The following is a 21139-nucleotide window of genomic DNA, read 5'->3' as shown; positions in this document are numbered from 1 at the left end:
GCTCTGTGAAATGCTGAAATACTTTTTTCCTGAGTCCCAAAGAGAGCAGCTTTTCTAGATAAGAAGATTTCATAGAGCAAACACTGTATTTTCAAAAACATAAAAAAGAGTAGACATTAAAGGCAGAATAGCAACCATAAGAGTACCTTAGACTCCTAGTTTCTGCATTCAAAGTACTGTCCTATCTCATCTCACAGGCAGGTAGAGAGACCCCAGGTTTCTGGTCATAGGTAGGAAAACAACCCGAGACTCACTCTCTCTCCAGTCGCATATGTTTGAAGTGTGAACTTTTATTTTCTATTCTAACAGATTTGTACATTTCTCACTGTGCTTCCAGCTTTGTAACAGAACAGGGGGTAAAGCGCTTGTCCAGTTAGCTAATGTTAGCTAATATTTTATGGTGCTTTGAAGTTTTCAAAACTCCCCATACCGTCTCTCATTTTACCCTCACAGCTGTGCAAGCCAGGCAGGTTTGTAACCCCATCTTCTACATAAGGCAACCGGTTCTGAGAGGCTAGAGAACTTGCCCGGTGGAACCCAGCAAGAGATGGGCAGACCCAAGAATGGAGCAGAGACTGAGTTCTTTCGACACGTGATGTGTGTCCTTTCCATCCAGCCCTAGTTCACTTACTGAGTAGCCACTTTGTACCAGGGACACTGGGGGAGGCACAGGGATACAGGGGACCCGTCCTTGAGGGGCTCACAGATAGACTCTGATGTCGTGAAAGGGGGGGACTCTCCAGGGGATTGTGAAGAGCTTGGACTTGAGATCAAGGAGTGGTGGGTCAACTCCCAGCTCCATGGCGCACAGGTTGTTAACTTCTCCAAGACTCATTTCCTCCTCTGTGAAGTGAAATTGATCATTTTGCATCCTTGCCGGTGTGGTTGTGGAGGTTAAAGGGATAATACACGTTTAGCACACTGCAGGGTACACAGGAAATCTCAGCACCCATGAGCGAATATGCAAGAATGTTGGCAATAGCTATTCACCCTCACTCATCAGGCAATTTACTGCTTACCTTCACCATTGAGCCAAAGTTATAAATAACAAGTCTTAAGGCCAATCCTTTGCCATTTTGACCTTTCAAAAATTAACAAACTCTAACTCTGCCAGCAGCTGAGTGGCTTACTACAAGGCTGCATTCTGTGACCCAGCACATGGCATAGAGGGGATGGAAACTGGAAGTGAACCAGGAGATCACCCAGTGATTTTGTCTAAAATGCCTGTTCTTCACACATGAATTGACTCTATCGAGATAATCTCCATGCTTGCAAAATTCTGTGATTCAGTGTGTAGAGCCAAGGCTCTTTGTGAGGGTGTTGGGAAGGCTGTAGAAACTGAGCTGCATAATCAGCGTGAACACCCTGCTTCTCAGTGAGCTGAAGGTTCTTTGGTCAAGTCCTCCCTGTGTTGTTCCCAATGCCCCTGGGAGACATTTCAGTCACAGCGCAGATGCTTCTCCTCCTTTTCCTTAGGCTCCTGGCCCAGCTGAGTGAAACCGAGGCTGCCTTTGATGAGTTTTGGGCAAAGCATCAACAAAAACTTGAACAGTGTCTGCAGCTCCGGCATTTTGAGCAGAATTTTCGAGAGGTGAGTAGACCAGGGCACTGAGAGAACCTTTAGATGGGCACCTGAGTGTTCTGGCTGCAGGAAGTGAACAGGTGGCCTAGTGTGCTGTGTTACTCTATATCAACATGCTGGCCCTAGCACAGCTGAATTTCACAGTCGACATTTGTATAAATGTAGAAGAGTCTCTATTAGCCACATTGAGCCTGCAAGATTAAATTGGGTTAAACCTTGAAACATGTGATTTGATAATTAAATCATTGTATATAAGAGGTTATTTAAAATATGTTCATTGGTATGTACTTACTTCTTCATGTTTCGTGAGTTAGTAAAGGAGCCTTTGCTCTCACTTTATATTCATTTTGTGCTTTTTATTCAGCATGCATTGATTGAGGGCCTACTGAGTGCCTGACACAGGGCCCTGGGTATACAGAAATATAAGATACAGTGCTGCCTTGGATTCAGTATGACAGGAGCTATAGTAATAACTGAAATAAAAAAGCACAGTGGAGGAAATTCTCATAAAAAGGCCAGACTTAATGGTCTGACTGAGACTAGAAGAACCCTGGTGATCATGGCCCCCAGACCTTCTGTTAGCCCAAGACAGGAACCATTCTCAAAGCCAACTCTTCAGACAGGGACTGGACTGGACAATGGGGTAGAAAAAGATGCTAGTGAAGAATGAGCTTCTTGGATCAAGTAGACTATGTGGGCAGCTTCTGTCTGGAGGGAAGATGAGAGGGCAGAGGAGGTCAGAAGCTGGTGGAATGGACACGGAAACAGTAGAGGGAAGGAGTGGGTTGTCTCATTAGGGAGAGAGCAATTAGGAGTATATAGCAAGGTGTACATAAATTTTTGTATGAAAGGCTGATTGGATTTGTAAACTTTCACTTAAAGCACAATAAAAATTTTTTTTTTAAAAAAGCTCAACGGAAGGACTCAACAGCAGAATGGAAGAAAGGACAAAGAAAAGAATCAGTGAACTGGAAGATAGAGCAATAAAAATTACCCAATAGAAAACACCCAATCTGGCCAATAGAGAGAAAATAGACTGAAAAAAATAAACAGAGCTTTAGGGACCTGTGAGACTATAACAGAAGATCTGATGTTCATTTCATTGGAGTCCTGGAAGGAGAGGAAAGAGAGGGTGGGGCTGAAAAAGTACTCAAAAAAAAAAAAAAAAATGGCTGGAAGCTTTCCAAATTTGGCAAGAGACATAAACTTACAGAGATGAAAACAAATGTCACATTTGGGGAAAAAAATAAAAACCAAACAACAAGTGTTCTCATATTCTTATGTTTGTTATGTTGTCTTTTTGAAATGCTTATTACATTTATTCCTGAGCGAATTAAAGTGAATCACGGGAATGATGATGGCATAATGGAAGAGCAAGCTCCCAATTTAACTGTAGACTTTTATTACCATCTTCAAATTCTGGTCCCCCTGAAAGAGCAGTGAAATGAATCCATATGCAAAATAAGCTTATGCTAAGCTCTGGCCTTTAAACCTCAACAGCTGAGAGATGTGTGGAGTATTCAGACCCTGTGGGCATTAGAAGGAGACTGAGGGGGACATTGGATGAGGTACATAAAATCATGTCACCTTCAGAACTTCCTCCCTGGGAGCAAAGACATTAAAGAGCAGAGGATAAAGCCCTACCTGTCAGATACCCCGAACTCGCTTGCCTGTGTCCAGATGAAAGTACCCAGAAGAAAATTTCATGGAGGTTAGATCTGCCAGAAGAAGCTGTGTACATCCCAATGGCACTGAGTTTAATTGATAAGGACTTGGGTGTGGTGAGGGGAAGGGGCTGCACATCACCTTCAGGTGTCCGGATATGGCTGAGAAATCACACAAGACGTTCTCCAAGTAGACTCTGCCAACATCTTCAGTAAGTCTAAGTGAAAATACTCCAACCAGTTTAATCTGAAAGGAAAGTGGTCCCAGCATTTTCACTTTGGTTTTTTCCTCCCTTGTCTCATTAATCATTGCATTGTGGCTCAAATCATTGGCAAACCCTCCTCAGTGTAAGTTTATTACCCTGGCTCTCCTTGTATGTAACCATGCTTAGGGAGACCTGGCCGACTGGGTGCCATGGCACAGGAGGGCTTTTTCCACACTGCCTACTTCCTTTTGCTGCCTGACTTGGCACACCTCAGGCCAAACAAAAACAAACCCAAAATTCCTTAATAGCTGTCATTCCTGCCTACTGTGTGGCAGGTACAAGTCTAGGTGCTGGGGAGAAACAAATCCCCGTCCACCTGGAGTTTCTGTTTCAGAGGAGGTATTGGGGAGGGGTGGATCAGACCCCAAGCAAGAGTAAGCCTACATAGAAACAAGGTAACTTCAGAGTGTAAGAGTCACGAAGAAAATAGAGTGAGATATAGGGACTGAAGTGGGTTCCCATAGCTGGGGTCCTCAGGAAGGCTGCTTTGAAAAGTTATAGCCAGTTGAATGTAACTTGAGTTGCCATGGATTAATACTGAAATCAGCCTTGCGTATCTACTGGGTACTGAGCTACCTGCAGTGAGGAACAGGGAGATGAAGATAAATAGGAGACCTTGCCCTCCAGGCACTTTTGATCCCATGCAGCCAGAACAGTCACTGAAGGCATCATAAAGATAACCTGTTCCCCTCAGGGCTGCTACCATCAGGTAATCACCTCTTTTTGCAGAAGGTGGGTACTCTCCATTCTTAGAAAGATTTATGATAATATAAGCTTTCTTATTTAAAAAGATAAGCTATTAACATTTTTTAAAATTCACTTATATGAAACCCTGTATTTTCCTGCCAATGTCAGAAGTATCAGATATTAGAAGTTAATACCAAGCTATTGAAATTGTAAAATGGTACAGCCACCATAGAAAAAAGAGTACGGCTGGCTGTTCCTCAAAAGGAAACCCTGGTGGCGTTGTGGTTAAGAGCTACAGCTGCTAACCAGAAGGTTGGCAATTCAAATCCGCCAGGCGCTCCTTGGAAACCCTATGGGGCAGTTCTACTCTGTCCTTGAGGGTCGCTATGAGTCGGAATCAGTTGGTTTGGTTCCTCAAAAAGTTAAACATAGAATTACCGCATGGTCCAGCAATTTCACGTCTAGGTATATACCCTGAAAGCAGGAGTGCAAACAGAAGTTTTTACGTTAATGTCCATTGCAGCACTATTCACAATAGCCTAAAGGTGGTAACAACCCAAGTGCCCGTCAACAGGTGAATGGATAAGTAAAAAGTGGTATTCTTGTGGGATATTATTCAGCCATAAAGAGAAATGAAGGTCTGATACATTCTGAACCTTGAAAACATTATACAGAGTGAAATAAATCGATCACAAAAGGACAGATACTGTATGACCCCACTTGTAAGAAATATCCACAATAGGCAAATGACGAGACCTGAGTTCGTTAGTTGTTACCAGTGGCAGTGAGGGTGGAAATGAGCGGGGGTGTTTTAGGGACACTGCTTTTCTGTTAAGGGTGATGAAAAAATTTGGTCACAGATCGTGGAGATGGTACCACAACACAGGGAACATAACTAATGTCACTAAATTGCACACATAAAAATGGTTGAAATGTTATACATTTCAACCACAATAAAAAATTTTTTTAGAAAGTTAAATACTAAGTTGGAATGAAGTGAGCTATGGATATCTCATGACATACGTCAAAATTCCAGTGAGAATAACAGTAATACGGGCACCACCTCATGGTTCTGTCACTGCTGCCTTTTCAGAGTACTTTGATTTGTGTGATCTCATTTTTTCCTCATGGTCTTTTTGGTTTTTGGTAGGTAGGTAGTATTCCCACCTTACAGTTGATCAACTGAGGTGCAGAGAAGTTGAGCGATCTCACTAGGGCAGAAGGTTTTGAAGTGTTTAAATTGAGCTTCCATGAGTTGCCTCAAACAAGTAAACAAAAACTCCCCACTTGATTTGTGATTATTTTGATTCTTATTTTTCTAGTAGTCCATCTTTATTTCATAATCATCTTAATCTGAGTTTTTCCTCCTTAAACCTGCACTCCTGGTATCGGTAGTAAGTTTCCGTGTCATTGCTGCTGAATTATTGGACTTCTCTCTCCGTATCCCGAGGTGGGCCCTGGTCTCATGACCCCTTCCTCCATTACAGGTCAAAGTCGCCTTAGATGGTGTGTCTCAGAAGATATCGACATTCACAGATGTCGGCAACAGCCTCGCGCACGTGAAGCACCTCTTGAAGGACCTTGCTAACTTTGAGGAAAAATCCAATGTAAGGATTAGAATGGGCCAGTTATGGTTTGAAGTATTTATGGGAGGGAGACAAAATTGAGAGCACTCAGTATTGCTTAGAAAAGCACAAAAATTTGGTTTTCGCACCATCCGAGGCGAAGCTGCTGCAGTCCACCAGCGCCTGAACCGGCCGTTGTGAGTGACGTTCCCAGGTGGAGGGCTTGCTCCTTCCTCCCCCCACCTCCGTCTCTGTCCAGACCCCTCCCATGCCCTCCAGGCACATGTCCCTGCCATTTATAGCAGTGATAGCTGACGTGCCAGGTGTGTACAGCCCCTTTGTTATAAATCTCTCGTTGTCCATTGATTTTCAAAAAATGGTACTCCCTCTGTCAGTTACCCTGAAGGAGTGGTGACTTTGTCTCATCAGAACACACCGAAGAGTTTGCCCCCAGAATAGCTTCAGGATTAGGTGGCATTTCAGTTAACCCACAGGAGTAAACAAAGACGTCCCTATACTTTTGCAACAAATATCCCATTACAATTAGCTTGCTTAAGCTCTCACCACAAATAGCATCCCCGTTTGCATATAACAAAAATAAACCTGAATCAATTTTCCAGGGATGACTTTTTTCCGCAGGTGTCCGTGGAAAAGGCCCGAGCCCTATCCCTGGAGGGCAGCCAGCTCATTGAGAACAAGCATTATGCTGTGGACTCTATCCACCCCAAGTGCAACGAGCTCCAGCACCTCTGCGACCGCTTTGCTGCTGAAATCGGGAAGAGGAGAAATCTGCTCAACAAGTCCCTGGAACTGCACGGCGTTTTAGAGACGGTAGGCGTGACTTGACACTGGATCCCCTCTCTCTACTGGTGCAACACAGATTTTGATCTCATGTAACCACTGGGTCCTTTTATCATCAGACCCATTATCTGAAAGATGACATCACACTCTTCCTCTCTGTAATCCTCTTTATCGTTGGACTAGATGGTCATATCTTGATACGTTTTTGTGTTTTCTAGAATTCGATCATGACAACTAATGATTTCTTTAGAAGAACCAGACACTTACCATCCTAATTAGACTGCCCTTACCTGCTGTGTGTAAGCAGCATTCTAGTCCAAAAAAAGAAACCAGCTGCTGGGGAGTCAACCTCAATTCATGGGTCAGAGTAGAAATGTGCTCAATAAGGTTTTCAGTGGCTGGTTTTCCATAAATAGATCGCCAGGTCTTTCTTCTAAGTGCCTCTGGTGGACTCGAATCTCCATCCTTTGGTTTAGCAGCTGACCTTGTTAACCATTTACACCACCCAGGGACTTCTGATTCCTTTCCAGTCCTGTATGATACGCTGGGCTTTCTGAGCACTGTCTTCCCTCCAGTGGAGTCCTTTGATGTAATGGTGGAAGCATGGTGGTGCAGTTCTTTTGATATTTCCAAAAATATAGTTGTCAACAGAGCACATGTTAGAGGGTAAAATGGGCCCTTTAAGCAGAGCACACTAAGATGAAACTTCTAACAGTGTGTTTTTCCTCCATCATTCTTTATGTTTCTAGTCCATGAAATGGTGTGACGAGGGAATTTACCTGCTGGCTTCCCAGCCTGTGGACAAATGCCAGTCCCAGGATGGCGCTGAGGCGGCCCTGCAGGAGATTGAGAAGTTTTTGGAGACCAGTGCAGAAAATAAAATCCAGGAACTAAATAAAATTTATAAGGAATATGAATCTATCCTCAACCAAGACCTAATGGTAATGCTACTTCTGCGTCATTGCAAATCAGTTGTCATGTTGTTGTTGTTAGCTGCCATCAAGTCAGCTCCTGACCCAAGGCGATCCCATGCACAACGGAACCAAATGGTGCCGGGTCCTGCGCCATCCCCATGACTCGTTGTGGATCAAACCATTGTGATCCGGGGGGCTCTCAAGGGCCGATTTTTGGAAGCAGGTCACCAGGCCTTTCTCCCTAGTCCATCTTAATCTGGAAGCCCCACTGGAACCTGTTCGGCATCACAGCAACACACAAGCCTCTGCTGACAGGCAGGCGGTGGCTGTCGTGAATGCTGGGAAGTTACTTTTCACGAGGTTTAAAAATCGTTAAATGAATTTTTAATAAATAACAAACACGTCAAATAAACATAGAGGTGGAAGATCATCTAGCTCAATTTACCTTTCAATAGACAAATCACGTCCACGCCATCCTTGCTTCAATGTGGCCTGCCCGTGGAGCGTGTTCTTTATGAAGTAGCCATTTCCGTTAAAACATAGTTACTCCAGAGCTCTTCTTGATTTGAACTGAAATCTGACTCCTGACTAGCTGTCTTAATTCTACCCTCTGGTGCAACCCAGAAGAAACTTACCCCATCTTCTATAAGATGTCCCTTCAGAGATTTGAAGACTCGTGTACCTCCCACCACATTGTTTTTTCTTCAGGCCTCAGATCCCTCATTTCTTGAATGGAGTTTAGACCCCTCACCACCCACGGAACCAGGACTGGATACAGCCCTGCTCCATTGTCACTGGGCACTGTGTCATGAGAGTCTTTAAATGCATTCTGATGCAATTCTAGGCATGATTGCTGTTTCTGCTAACACCAGCACTCACTAGATATTTGACTAACCAGCACATTGAACAATATTACACCATTTCAGGAACATGTGCAAAAGGTCTTCCAGAAACAAGAGAGCACGGAAGAGATGTTTCACAGGAGGCAGGTGAGCCTGAAGAAGCTGGCAGCCAAGCAGACGCGGCCAGTGCAGCCCGTGGCCCCGAGACCAGAGGTGTTTACAAAGTCTCCCTGCCCCTCCCCAGGTATGCTACGGCCGCACTTCGTTCGTTTATTAAAGCTGTGAGGTGTCACCGCTGAATTACCTTGGGGCTGAGGGGTCTGGCAAATCTGAGGAGGCAACATATGAAAAGTCTTTTGCAGCTTTCCTCTCCTTTCCATTCCCACCATTATGCCCTAGTTTAGGGATCTGCAGACCGTGGCCTGTAGACCAGATCTGGCCCATTGACTGTTTTTTTGTAAATAAAATTTTATTGGAACACAGCCAGCCCCTCGTTCATTTGTGTGTAGTGTGCAGCTGCTTTCACACCACACAGCAGAGGTTGCTAGTTGTGACAGACTGCATGGTCCACAAAACCGAAAATATTTACCACTTGTTGAAGAACTTTTCCTTCATTTTCCCCTTGACTACAATCTCTCCTTAACCCAGTCCATCCTCAACGCTATTGCCAAAATAATTTCCCTCAAACTCAGTTCAGACTTCCAGAGCCTTTCTGAGCTGTCCATGTCCTAAAGAACCGTATCCAAATGCCTTGGTTCAGCATGCCAGGGCCACCACGGTCTGGCTGACTAACCCTTCCCCTCGTCTCTTCCTGATACCATCCCCAAGCCAGTCCTTCTCTAAGGCCAAGCTGAACGCCTAGACTCTTGGATACTCTTTGCTCTCCACAGGAGACCAGGTGTTTGGTGGGGTTGGAAACACCTGCATTTTCCACATGACTTTGGCAAATGTCAGTCATAAGCTTGTGAGAACCTCGAGAGCCAGGCACCTGCGTCCTACCAGGGTCTCCTTGAGTCCAAGGAGACATTATGTTCTCGTTTGTTTCCCAAGACCGACAACTCCAGGGTATCCCCATGCTGAGCATCTTTCCTTTGTCATCCACTGAATCCGCTTCTCTTAAAATAGAAGTCCGTGGCCTTTTCTCCCTGTGGAAATGGGAAGAACTGTATTGTTGATATTGTTCCTGAAGATGGTTCTCAAGTCTTTTCTGAACAAAACAAACCAGCTCCATTCACGTCTTAGAACTCCCATTTTCTATCCTCTGCATTTGTATTGTGCTTTTCTGATCTTTCTCTAAGGTTCTTACTTTTTTTCCTCTAAAATTTTAAAAAACAGTAACAAAAAAAGGCTGGATACACCCGGATGTACTTTCTGTCTCTCTAGGTGGTAAAATGTAAAGTTATATACATACTTTTCCACTTTTTCGAAACTAGGCATCCGGAGAGGCTCTGAGAACTCTTCCAGTTCTGAAGGCAATGTGCTGCGAAGAGGGAGCTACAGGAGAGCCAAGGTGAGAGGTTCTGGCTTCTGACTGCTGGCCCCGCTCATCGTCCTCGGGGCCTTTCTAGAAGTTGGACACAATCTGCCAAGAACATCCCGTCGGGCACATGCACTTTGGCTCAGAGTGCCAGCCTCCCAGAGCGTGTGTCCATCTTCCCAGTCCTGGCACCATCCTGCCCAAGCATTGTCTTTAAATAAAAACATGGGGCAGGACCTCGTGTCTGTTTCCCAGCAGGGGAAATAAGAACAGACTCTGGTGCCTTAAAAATCAGAATGTTAGGCTGGTCCTTCTTGTTTTGCAAAACTTGACTCGCTGCATTTTCTGTTTTCTTCAGAGTGAAATGAGTGAGAACCAGCAGGTCAGGAGCGGCTCCACGGGGGATGAAGAAGAAAGCCTGGCCATTCTACGAAGGTGGGTGGGATTGTTTCTCTGGTTATCACCAAGTGACTCTGAGTTCAAGATACTGCAAGTTAAGACCCAACCAGGTCACAGGAGAGTCTTTGAATATAAATGAGCCACAGACAATATGGTAGATCAGCTTTTACTCCAGTTCTGCAAAGTAGGAACAAGACTGTCATTATGAAAAATACATGGTGGAATATATACACACATGCATACATTATAAAATGTACAAAAATGGAATATACATATCCATTTGGCATATCTACATCTAAAATGACAAGAAATTTAAATTTTTTTAGAAGTCACATTTTGCCCGTGGTTCTCAGGCTGTGGACTTTGGGGATTTGAAATGGCTCATATTCTGTCTTCAGCAAAGCAGTACAGAACCCTGAGACTCTGAGCTTGCTCCTCCCGGCCCACCCAGGTCAGCATGTCCAAAGCCAGCCCTGTAACCTTTTCGCCCTGATTAGGACTCCAGTCTCTGAAACATTTCTTCAGTGGACTAATTTCCCTCCCATCCCCCAAACATAGAACCTTGGCCCTTTTTTGGCTCCTCCCCTGGCTCCCCATGCTTTTTGCCTCAATTCCCTCTTATAATCTCCCCCCTATCCTCTCCTTACATGGCCACCAACACCATTCACCTCATCTCATGACTCCCATTTTCTATCCTCTTCATTTTTATTATGCTTTTCTGATCTTTGTATTGCACACTTAGGCTATTTCATAGCAGTCTTGCTCTCTGCCTTTGGTGTCACACCCCTTTTAGTGTCACCCCACCCCTTTGGTGTCATCCCTCACCTTTGGTGTCGCCCCCCCCGCTTTGGCGTTGCCCCTTGCCTTTGGTGTTACATCCCCCCACCTTTGGTGTCACCCCTCAGCTAGCCTTTGACACTGGGCTCCTTCAGAGAACTGCAGTGATTGGATCTCCCCAGCACGAAACCTTTGATATCTACCCCACCCCCACCACTTGGAGGTTAAGATCTAAACTCTGAAACTTGGGGGTGAATCTTTCCCAGTGTCAGCTTATACCTCTTCCCTGTGTTGTTGTTGTGAGGTGCTGTCGAGTTGCTTCCAACTTATAGTGACCCTACAGAACAGAGTAGAACTGCCCCATAGGGTTTCGAAGGAGCAGCTGGTAGATTCGAACCGCTGACCTTTTGGTTTGCAGCCAAGCTCTTAACCACTGTGCCATCAGGGCTCCCCTGTAGAACCCTTCTATTTCAGCTAGCCTGGCCTATTCCCCATTTTACAAACAGCTGCACCCTGCCGCCTTAAGTCTTTTACACAAACTGGGATCTGGGATCTGTACTTAGAATGTATTCTCCCTGACTTTTCCTTCCTACTCTCCCTACCAAAATCCTGCCAGTCCTTCAAGGCCCAGATAAATTCCTCCACCCGCAACGAAGTCTTCCTTGATGCAATTCCTACCTCTTGTTCTTACGTACTTTGTGCTCCTGGACCAGTTGCATTTATCTGCCTTCTTCTCTGAAGGGTTGTGGGCAACAAATGAGAGGGGCTAAATGACAGTCCTGACGTGGGGTTGTTTGTAGCACCCCATGGGATTCCAGCGCAAAGATAACTGAAGAATTTCACTTCTAGTAAATACCTGGAGGTCAGGCACATGGTTTTCTTCATTTTTCTAGTCCTTGTAGCACCTCCTGGCACATACATGCATAAATGCTCAACAAATGCCATTGGGCGAGTGTTCGGTTTGGGAATGAAGTGACTGTATGGAGCTGTAGGAGAGAATGTCTCCAGCCATTAATAAAACTCTCTTCCTGCCACCACCATTAACAGGAAGCAACCATTCAGAATTCTAGAGCAGTGCTGTCCAGTGAAACTTACTGCACTGTCCAGTATGGTGGCCACTAGCCACGTGTGGCTATTGAGCACTTGATATGTGGCTAGTATGACTTAGGAACTGGATTTTTTATTTTATTCAAATTTAATTAAATTAGATTTAAACTTACATAGCCACATATGGCTGAAGGCTGCTGTAATGGACTTGCTCAGTTCTAGAATGTCAGTCTCCTTTGTTGTTCTTATTAGTTGCCACCAAGTCGGCTTAGACTCATGGCAACCTGACGTATAACAGAACTAAATGTTCCTCAGTCCTGCGCCACCTTCATGATCATGGTTTGTTTGAGATCATTGTCATGGCTATTGTGTCTGTCCATCTCATTGAGGGTTTCCCTCATTTTTGTTAGCCCTCTGCTTTAACAAGACAGGGTGTCTTTTTCTAGCATAAAAGACTCTGTCTTCTTGCAGCCTGGGATTCTTGGGTTCTCAAATTCAGAAAAATAGTTGTACATACTGAGAAGCAGTTACTTCTCTTGGCCTCTTTACCTTTAAGAAAGAAAGACTCTATTGGTTCAGGGCCAGGAAATCTAAGCACAAAGTATAGAACAGAAAAGAAGCCAAATGCCCATTAAATACACCGGAGGTGTCGGTTCCCAGCGCTTAGACCCCAGCATCGCCAGGAGCTGAGTGGAACTAGGCACACTGGGTACTGACAAGCATGCACACCCAGCTCTGCCTGGGCAAATCTCTGAGCTACTTCTGTTTTTAAGATCTACATGGAACATGTCTGCTGACATAAGCTTGGAACTGACTTTCCCCTTTGATCCTTGTAACCCCAAAATTCAGAGTGAAAAAAAACTTATTCTAAGTACTTTAGCAATAGATATACACAGACAGGCATCTTTATGAGGTCCCCCCCAACAGTCCCTGGCCATATCTCTCTAGAGGGTTCAGAGGACAGAGCAGAATCTGAGACTGGAATAAACTGAGGGCAAATACTGAGCCCTGTCACTTCTGGCTTCTGACAAAAGCTAATGAAACTGAAGGCTTCGAAAAACCGTCCAGACAGAGGAAACAGCAAGTGCAAATGCCCTGAGGTAAAAAGAATGAAGAGATTTCCTTTTATGTCCGTCTGATTTGTGATGGAGAGAGCGTTCCATAAATCTCCTTATTCCCCTGCTGCCTGGCTCGAATTTGAGCCACACATCTAAGGGTCTCATTACCCAAACCAAAAACTCATCGCTGTCAAGTCGATTCCAACTCATAGGACAGTTTAGAACTGTCCCATAGGGTTTCCAAGCTGTAAGCCAAGGCTATACAGGAGCAGACTGCCGCATCTTTCTCCCGTGGAGGAGCTAGGGGATTCAAACCGCTAACCTTTCGGTTGCAGCTGAGCACTTAGCCACTGTGCCACCAGGGCCCCTACAGGGCCTCATTAGGTGCTGAATTGTTTTAGAATTGACCGTGTTCCATAATCTCCACCCAGGAACAACCCCATTGGCGTAAGGTTCTGTGTATTAGAATAGGCAACTTTATCATAGGCAGTTGATAGGTGATCCTCACCCATAAAAGAGAAACCTGAAGTACTGATTTTTAAGCCCATTTCTCTTCTGAGATTTCGTAATATTACGGGTACATAGTAATTCAAGAAGTCATTATTACACACCTGCTGTGTACAAGAGAATGGTGATGGCACTGGAACAGCTAAAATAATGCCGGAGCACGGCCTTGGTCTCAAGGAGGTGAGACACGGACGGTACACCAGTGGCAAGTGGTAAATGGCTCAGGTGGCACTGTGGAAGCAGAGAACGTCTCAGAGTGAGGAAGCTTCTCCTGGTGAAAGAGACTTGGAGAGGGCTTATAAAGGAAGCGGGGTTGAATCTTGAGGGGTGGGGCGATTTGGAGGTACGAATTTGAAGAGAGGGGAGCTAGGAGCATGCATGAAGGGTCAGGGCTAATTTTGTGCAGTGGAGCATGGTAGGACTAAAAAGCCAGGAGATAGATTGGGGAATCTGCTCCAGGAAGGCCTGGGTGCCAGGCTAAGGGATTCTAAGACTGTTCTGATCTGGTCTGGAAAAATAGAGGAAAGTTAGCCACAATCTGTAGGGGGCTGACGGCAGCCTAGACTTAGGGAAGGGTGGTCACTGAGAGACGTGTAGGCCTTGGACTGAAGCGTTGTCCCAAGCCCCATGTGCCTTGGGCAGATCATTCATTTCTCGGTACCTCAGTTTCCTTGTCATAAATGAGGGTTTAGGACTGCATCGTTCTCTTGTCCTTTCCAGCTGTAATGCTGTGTCTGCTTTCATGCCCATCACAGGCACGTGATGAACGAGCTCCTGGAAACGGAGCGGGCGTATGTGGAGGAGCTTCTGTGTGTCCTTGAGGTGAGCTTGCCCTTGGGGACTAGCTGGCTATGTTCCTGCCACCCACGCCTCACTCATGGGCTGGGCTCATTTTTGCCCTGTGTAAGTTCAGTTTTTAAGTTAGTGCTCAGAAATGAGAGCTTATGTCCACCAAAAGCATGTGGAAGAGTGTTCATAGCAACTTTACGTATAATAGCCAAAAACTGTAAGCAACTGAATGGCCATCAGCAGGACCAGGGAGAAGATGGGCTGAGGTGCACTTACACAGTGGACTACACTACACAGCAATGAGAGAGCTGGTGCTGCACACAGCTGCGGACGGACCTCACAAACATGAGGAGGACCAGAAGAAATCAGACAGAAAATACACACTGTGCGGTTCTGTGTAGATGAGGTTCAAGGACAAGTAAAATCAATCCAGGGTGAACAGGTCAGATGGTGTTACCTCTGTGATGGTCTGTTGACTGAGAAGGGGCACGAAGGAGCCTTCTGGGTGCTGGAAAGGCTCCGTCTTGGCCAGGGTGTTAGTACATGGGTGTATACATATGTAAAAACTCATTAGGCCTGTACATAGGGCTTATGCCTGTTATATGAATTATACCACTGTTAAAAAGGTTAAAAGGGGAGAAGGATGGAATGCCCTGCTTCCAGAAAAAATTGATGATGTTTGGAATTCATTCATAGTTTATGGATGTATATTTTGATAACCACCTTGGAATTAATCAGTGAATAAATAGGAAGTGGGTTAGCTTTTTAAAAGCTGAGATAATGCGAGTTAACCCTGCTAGCCAACCACGTGTGTCAGAGTAGAACCATGCCCCATAGTGTTTTCAGTGAGTGGTTTTCCAGAGGTGGATCACGAGGCCTTTCTCCCGAGAAGCCCCTGGGTGGACTCAAACCTCCAGTCTTTCAGGTAACAGCCAAACACCTTAACTATTTGCACCACGCGGGGACTCCAGCCCTGCTAGCCAATCAAGCCGAAATTCCTGGTGGGATTTCACGTTGCAGGGCTGAGTCAGGCTGCTTTTAAAACGACCCATGTCTCTGCTTGTCAGCTGCAGTTCAGAATTTCCTCACTGGCCTCTTTTCTGCTTTCACAGGGTTACGCTGCTGAGATGGATAACCCCTTAATGATGCATCTCATTTCAACAAGCCTTCAAAATAAGAAAGATGTCTTATTTGGAAATATGGAAGAAATCTATCACTTTCATAACAGGTTAGAGGCCCTGCCTCTTTTCACACACACTTGCTCTTACTTGCCTTAAAAGCATCCTTCAAGGAGCTGAAACTAAAATGAGTTATGTTTTGCTGATGAATCTGTCTTGTCTTCCTCCCTTAAAGGGTGGTAGACTAAAGGAAAAGCTATAGACACAAGTAATGGAGTCGAGGTGTGACATGCCAGAGTGCCTTTCCTGAGTGCCTGAGTGGCACCGCTGCCTTGCTGACTCATGTGCGGGGGCTGGCTGAATTATAAATGAGCCTCCGCCGGCCTGTCTCCTCACCATGGAGGAGCTGGCGCTGGGCCGTCTCTTAAGTGCATGTCTCCCTTGTCGGTGCAGCAAGGTAGAACCAGCCCTGCTCCACTCATGTCTTGCTCCTGTCCTGCGGGGTAAGCAGAAATCAGGACTGCCTGGAAACGCATGCATTTGGCACTTTGGGGAGGCACTGAATGCCAGACACTTAGCAAAACCCCTTTTCTTCCCAAGCCTGGGCTTGTAAAAGATGGCGACATGAGAAGCTCCTTTCTTCCCATGCTCCCCTCCTGAGAGCGGGCCGGGGCGGGGGGGCAGTATTTGTCCTCTGATAGCAATTTTTGGCCTCATCATGGCTTTTGGAAAACTATCAATGACCCTTCTTGAGTTGCTTATCCTTTGCTCTTCCCAGCAATTGTATTGTCTTCTTTAATACAATTTATGGGAGCTTATGAAGGAGACAAATGGTTAGGAATACCGAGAGCAAGGGGAAACAGATACGTATACTGCAGATTACTTGTCTCCTAAAAAGAAAGCCAACTGTGAGTGAACCCACGCCACACACCAGCCCTGCTGTCCTGGGACATGGTGTACCCCGCCTTGGGACCAAGGAGCCTACCAGATCGTGAGAATCGGGGCTCCCCACCCTCCTCTGGACTTGAAGAAAACTTCAAGGGCACTTGGGACTTCTGTTTCATTCGCATCTCTCACCCCACCCATTTATGGAGAAAGTAGTGCGTCATCAGCTGAACCCAACCCCAGGAACCCTTCTCTTCCCACACATGTTGTGGAAAACCTTGGGAATTAAAATCAGCAGGTAGCCTGCTTCTGTCCTCTTGGCTCCTGGCACTGGTGTCTTGACTAAGTCCCCCTAGTGGTTTGAAGACGTCATACTGTTCTGGGTGCAGTTGAATCAATTCCGACTCATGGCGACCTGATGCAACAGAGAAGAGCTTCCCCAAAGGGTTTTCTAGGCTGTAATCTTTATGGGAGCAGATTACCAGGTCTTTCCCCCATGGAGCCAGTGGTGGGTTAGAACAACCAACCTTTTAGTTAGCAACCAAACACTTAACCAGTATGTCACCCAGGGCTCCTTAAAACGTAGTACTAATGTCTGTGAATTTATCCTTGGGGAGCTTTCTTGCAGTGGGAGTTTACCCCTGGATGAATGGATGCAGGTCAGAAATTTAGGGGTGCAAATTCAGCACTTGAGCTCAGAAGCAAATTCTATGCAGTGGATATCTCCTGGGTCAGAGCACAACTTCCGGGCTGTGACTGGAGAAAACCCACCACAGCCAGTTGCTTAACCTCTGTGATAGGACGAGGGGACTGGACTTCCAGAACCTCTGGACGCTTCTGTCTCTGATGGTCTGTGCCCATGACTTCTTTTGTTTCTGGGGTGGGTGGGTGGGTGTGTGTATGTGTTTATGACTTCTTTACATACTTCCTTATCCTGTATGTTTGTGCTGATATAAAAAGAGCTCTCTTCAACTTTGGTGTGAATTCCACATGCCAGAAACATAGAGGGAAATCCAGACTGGCTTTTGGGTTTGTTTACCTGAGAGTTTTACTGGAATCAGGGTTACTGAGAGTGACAGATACGGACTGCACGTTTCTTGACTTGTCCAGAGTAAAAAATAGAAGTCTCCCAGAATATGTTTATTAATTTGTTATTATAGATGCCATTTTATTCAGTTGGTTTTCCTATGACCAATAAAAGCTTTCTTTGTCTAGAATATTCCTGAGAGAACTGGAAAATTATATAGACTGCCCAGAACTGGTTGGAAGGTGTTTCCTAGGAAGGGTATGTATGTTTTTTAATGTGTATATTCTCATGCCTTACTTCCTGAAATTATTAAGTAATATTTACTTTAAATTCTGTTATAGTTCCCATTCCAACCAGCTGATATTACAAGGTTGGAATGTTTTGAATTTGGCTGGGATGACATAATACTTTTTGGTAGGGCCAAAGATCACACTTTATTTGTTTTTTAAGCCCAATAATTAATTCGAAAAAGAAAAAGTATAAAACACAAAGATTTCATGTTATATAGTATGTTAAGTTTGGACTGCAAGCTTTAGATAAAGCTGAACTTTTTGCGTATGTTTTTCCTTCCACTAGTTAAGACTTCCATCATTCATTGAGTCCCTTGACCTCTCTGCTGGTCTGGGGCCCCTCCTTTGAGAACTACAGACTTACAGATGGTTCTCCCCCCTTTAATTCTCAAATCGCATCAAGAAACGTACCAATGGCTGGGTTCAATCAAAACATAGCCTGGTGCCCCCTTCCCTTCTGCCTCTCAGTACCAGTTCATTATAAAGAGTCCCCGCCTCTTGCTTCTTCATTTCATGAAAATTACTTCAGTTCACTGCTGTTAATAGCTATATTTTCTGTATTTTTAGACCAGCAGTTTATGACAGTCAGCATAATGGGATAACATAGAACCGTGTGCAGGTGATAAAAAAAATTCCTGGTGGCACAGTGTTTAAGTGCTCAGCTACTAACCAAAAGGCTGGCAGTTCTAACCCGGCCAGTGGCTCCACAGGAGAAAGACCTGGCAGTCTTCTGTAAAGATTACAGCCTAGAAAACCCTATGGGACAATTTCTGCTGTGTCACACGGGGCTGCTATGAGCTGGAATCAACTCAACAGCACCCAGCAACAGTAATGGCTTCCAAAGTGTTTTCACAAACCTCTCGTTTTATCTGACCTTTCCAACAGCCCCGTGAAGAAGGCGGGATGCTACTATTTCAAAGATGAAAAAAGGAAGGGGCCACTAGGTTATGTTTCGATTGAGTCTACCTGTTGGTGCGTTTCTTGATGCAATTTGAGAATTAAAGCGGGGAGAACCATCTGTAGGTCTGTGGTTCTCAAAGTAGGGCCCCAGACCAGCAACGTCCACGTCTCCTGGAAATACGTTAGAAAAGTAAATTCTCAGGCCCCACCCCAGACCTGCTGATCAGAGCCTGTGGTGGGAGATGGGGACAGGTCTGAGCTGTAACAAGCCTGCCCGGGAATTCTGATGCACCTTCATGTTTGAGAACCTCTGCTGCAGCCTGACCTCTGGAAATTCTTTTCTTAAAAAACAGCAAGTCTGTCGTCGGGCCTGCATATATTTTTAAACAGCCTACTGTTCTTATGGCAAAAAGCCAGCTATCTTGAGCTGATTTTTTATAATAAGAGAGATAATGGGATGAAAGCAGACCTAAGAAATGAGCCTAGCTGCCCAGAGAGTGAGTGATGTGGCTGGCGTCTGAGATAGAGAGGGTGCATCCAATTCAAGGCAGAGCCCAAAACAGGGCACTGAGGTGAAGGAAAGAGCGAGTTCTTGTTCACCTCCTTGCGTATATTCCACGTCACTCCACGTTTACCCTGGGGTTTGTGCAGTTTGCTGATATTGACCGTAGCTTGTCATCAGCAAGACTGTGGGGCAGCCAGCCAGCCAGAGGCTGTCCAAGCCCCAGTGTTCTATTTTCATGCCCACTTTTCAGCCAGTAGGTGTGTTCCAGCTGCCCTGGAGCTTTCGGTAGTGAATGATGATAAAGGCTTATTGCTCAGAACCACTTTAGAAAGTGAAAGTCCAGGCCAGGAGTGGCTCTGATGTGAGGGGAGGAGACTGACACAGTGGGCATTGCTGATGGAGGCTGAGTCTGGTTGTTCAGGCTGAAAATGAAACGTGATGAAAGTCACACACTGGAGCTCCAGCACAAACCCTGCCCTCAGAACCACACGTGCCCCAGAAACGCACGGGGGCAACTGCATTTCACATGGAAGGCATAGGTCTGTTTCGGCAAAATAACCCATGTAATTTAGAAAACTGCCAGAGAAGACACTGGAAGTTTAATTTTTTTTTCAACTGATTTCATCTTTTAGGACAGTTTTAGATTTACAGAAAAATTATGCAGAAAGTACAGACAGTTCCCGCATACCACTCTCCCTGCACCTATTCTCCTGTTATCAACATCTTGCATTTGTGTGGTCTATTTTTTTACAACTGATGAGCCAATATTGATACATTATTATTAACTTAATACAAAACCAGTTGCCTTTGGGTCAGTTGCAGCTTGCGGCCACCCCACGTGTGTCAGAGTAGAACTGTGCTCCATAGGGTTTTCAGTGGCTGGTTTTTCAAAAAAAAAAAAAAAAAATCACCAGGCCTCTCTTCCAAGGTGCCTCTGCAGAGGTGAACTCAACCCTCCAACCTTTTGGTTAACAGCCAAGTGCATTACTGTCTGGACGACCCAGGGTCTCTTAAAGGCCATAGTTCACACGAGGGTTCCTTCTTTGTGTTGTCCAACCCTCATGGGTTCTGGCAGATGCACAGTGCCATGTGTCCAATGTTACAGTATCACACAGAACTGTTTCATTTCCTAAAAACGTCCTGAGCACCACCTACTTGTGCCTTCTTCCCTCCCCCTAAATAATTAAAAAGCGGTAGCTGAGCAATCTGCCTTAATGTACGCGTCTTTGAGATAATCTTACGTGGCAGAACCTATCCCCACTATACAACCATTCACTGTAAAGTCCATTGCATGGTCAGGGGTCAGGGAATTTCTTTATCTGGAAACCAACAAGACCATTTAACAAAGGAGTTTTCAGCTCATACAGTGGGCATCACAGTTCGCTAGTCTGCTGTAAAAGTAGTTTCTGATAATTGTATAACATGAGATGCTTTACCTGCTAAGACGTTTTGTAACACGTGGGTATTTGTCCTTTCTGGCACAGATGGAGGAGTTTCAGGTTTATGAGAAGTATTGTCAAAACAAACCCCGGTCAGAGAGCCTCTGGAGACAGTGCTCTGACTGTCCCTTTTTTCAGGTATGTTTCTGAAGACATGTTTCAGGTATGTTTCCTTAGAGTAAATAAAGAATAATGAAAATGGTCTAAACCACAGATTGTTTTATTGGTTACAGGAATGCCAGAAGAAATTGGACCACAAGCTGAGCTTGGATTCTTACTTGCTGAAGCCTGTTCAAAGAATAACCAAGTATCAGTTATTGCTCAAGGTGAGCATCCCCACAGGGCAGTCACATGTTGGTCAAAATCTAAACCAAAAGGACAAGGCTCTTCGCAGCCCGGCCCCACCCTGTCACGTCCAGCTTAACTGCTGTCTGACCCTTTCCCCGGCACTCTGCAACACTCACACTGCTGTATCTGCCACCTGCCCTCAAGACCTCCAGTGCTGCTCCTTGGGTCCTGGGAACAGGCTTCTTCCCTCTGAACCTCTACTTCCCTGCTTTGAGTACCACCTTCTCTGAGCCACTTTCTTCCAGTGTCTGT

The 21139-nt window shown here is 45.2% G+C and overlaps 1 protein-coding gene across 11 annotated transcripts in view; it reads left to right on the top strand.

Moving 5' to 3' along the window:
• The window catches only part of MCF2L (MCF.2 cell line derived transforming sequence like), a 337829-nt gene that overhangs the window by 293767 nt on the left and 22923 nt on the right, over positions 1–21139 (top strand). For all 11 annotated transcript variants that reach the window (XR_010319082.1, XM_064275212.1, XM_023553214.2 and 8 more), the window contains 12 exons: positions 1477–1591; positions 5687–5806; positions 6404–6595; positions 7315–7506; positions 8406–8565; positions 9755–9831; positions 10157–10233; positions 14342–14408; positions 15488–15603; positions 17594–17663; positions 20585–20677; positions 20773–20865. Coding sequence is in view for 10 of the 11 variants with exons in the window: in XM_064275212.1 (XP_064131282.1) it covers positions 1477–1591; positions 5687–5806; positions 6404–6595; positions 7315–7506; positions 8406–8565; positions 9755–9831; positions 10157–10233; positions 14342–14408; positions 15488–15603; positions 17594–17663; positions 20585–20677; positions 20773–20865 (1372 nt within the window). In the remaining variant the exon portion in view is untranslated. The remainder of the gene's footprint in view (positions 1–1476; positions 1592–5686; positions 5807–6403; positions 6596–7314; positions 7507–8405; positions 8566–9754; positions 9832–10156; positions 10234–14341; positions 14409–15487; positions 15604–17593; positions 17664–20584; positions 20678–20772; positions 20866–21139) is intronic.

Source organism: Loxodonta africana, chromosome 23 (genome assembly GCF_030014295.1).
Source record: "Loxodonta africana isolate mLoxAfr1 chromosome 23, mLoxAfr1.hap2, whole genome shotgun sequence".
NCBI lineage: Eukaryota > Metazoa > Chordata > Mammalia > Proboscidea > Elephantidae > Loxodonta > Loxodonta africana.
Note: the sequence above shows the minus strand (reverse complement) of the source record. Positions and strands in the feature narration are given on the sequence as shown.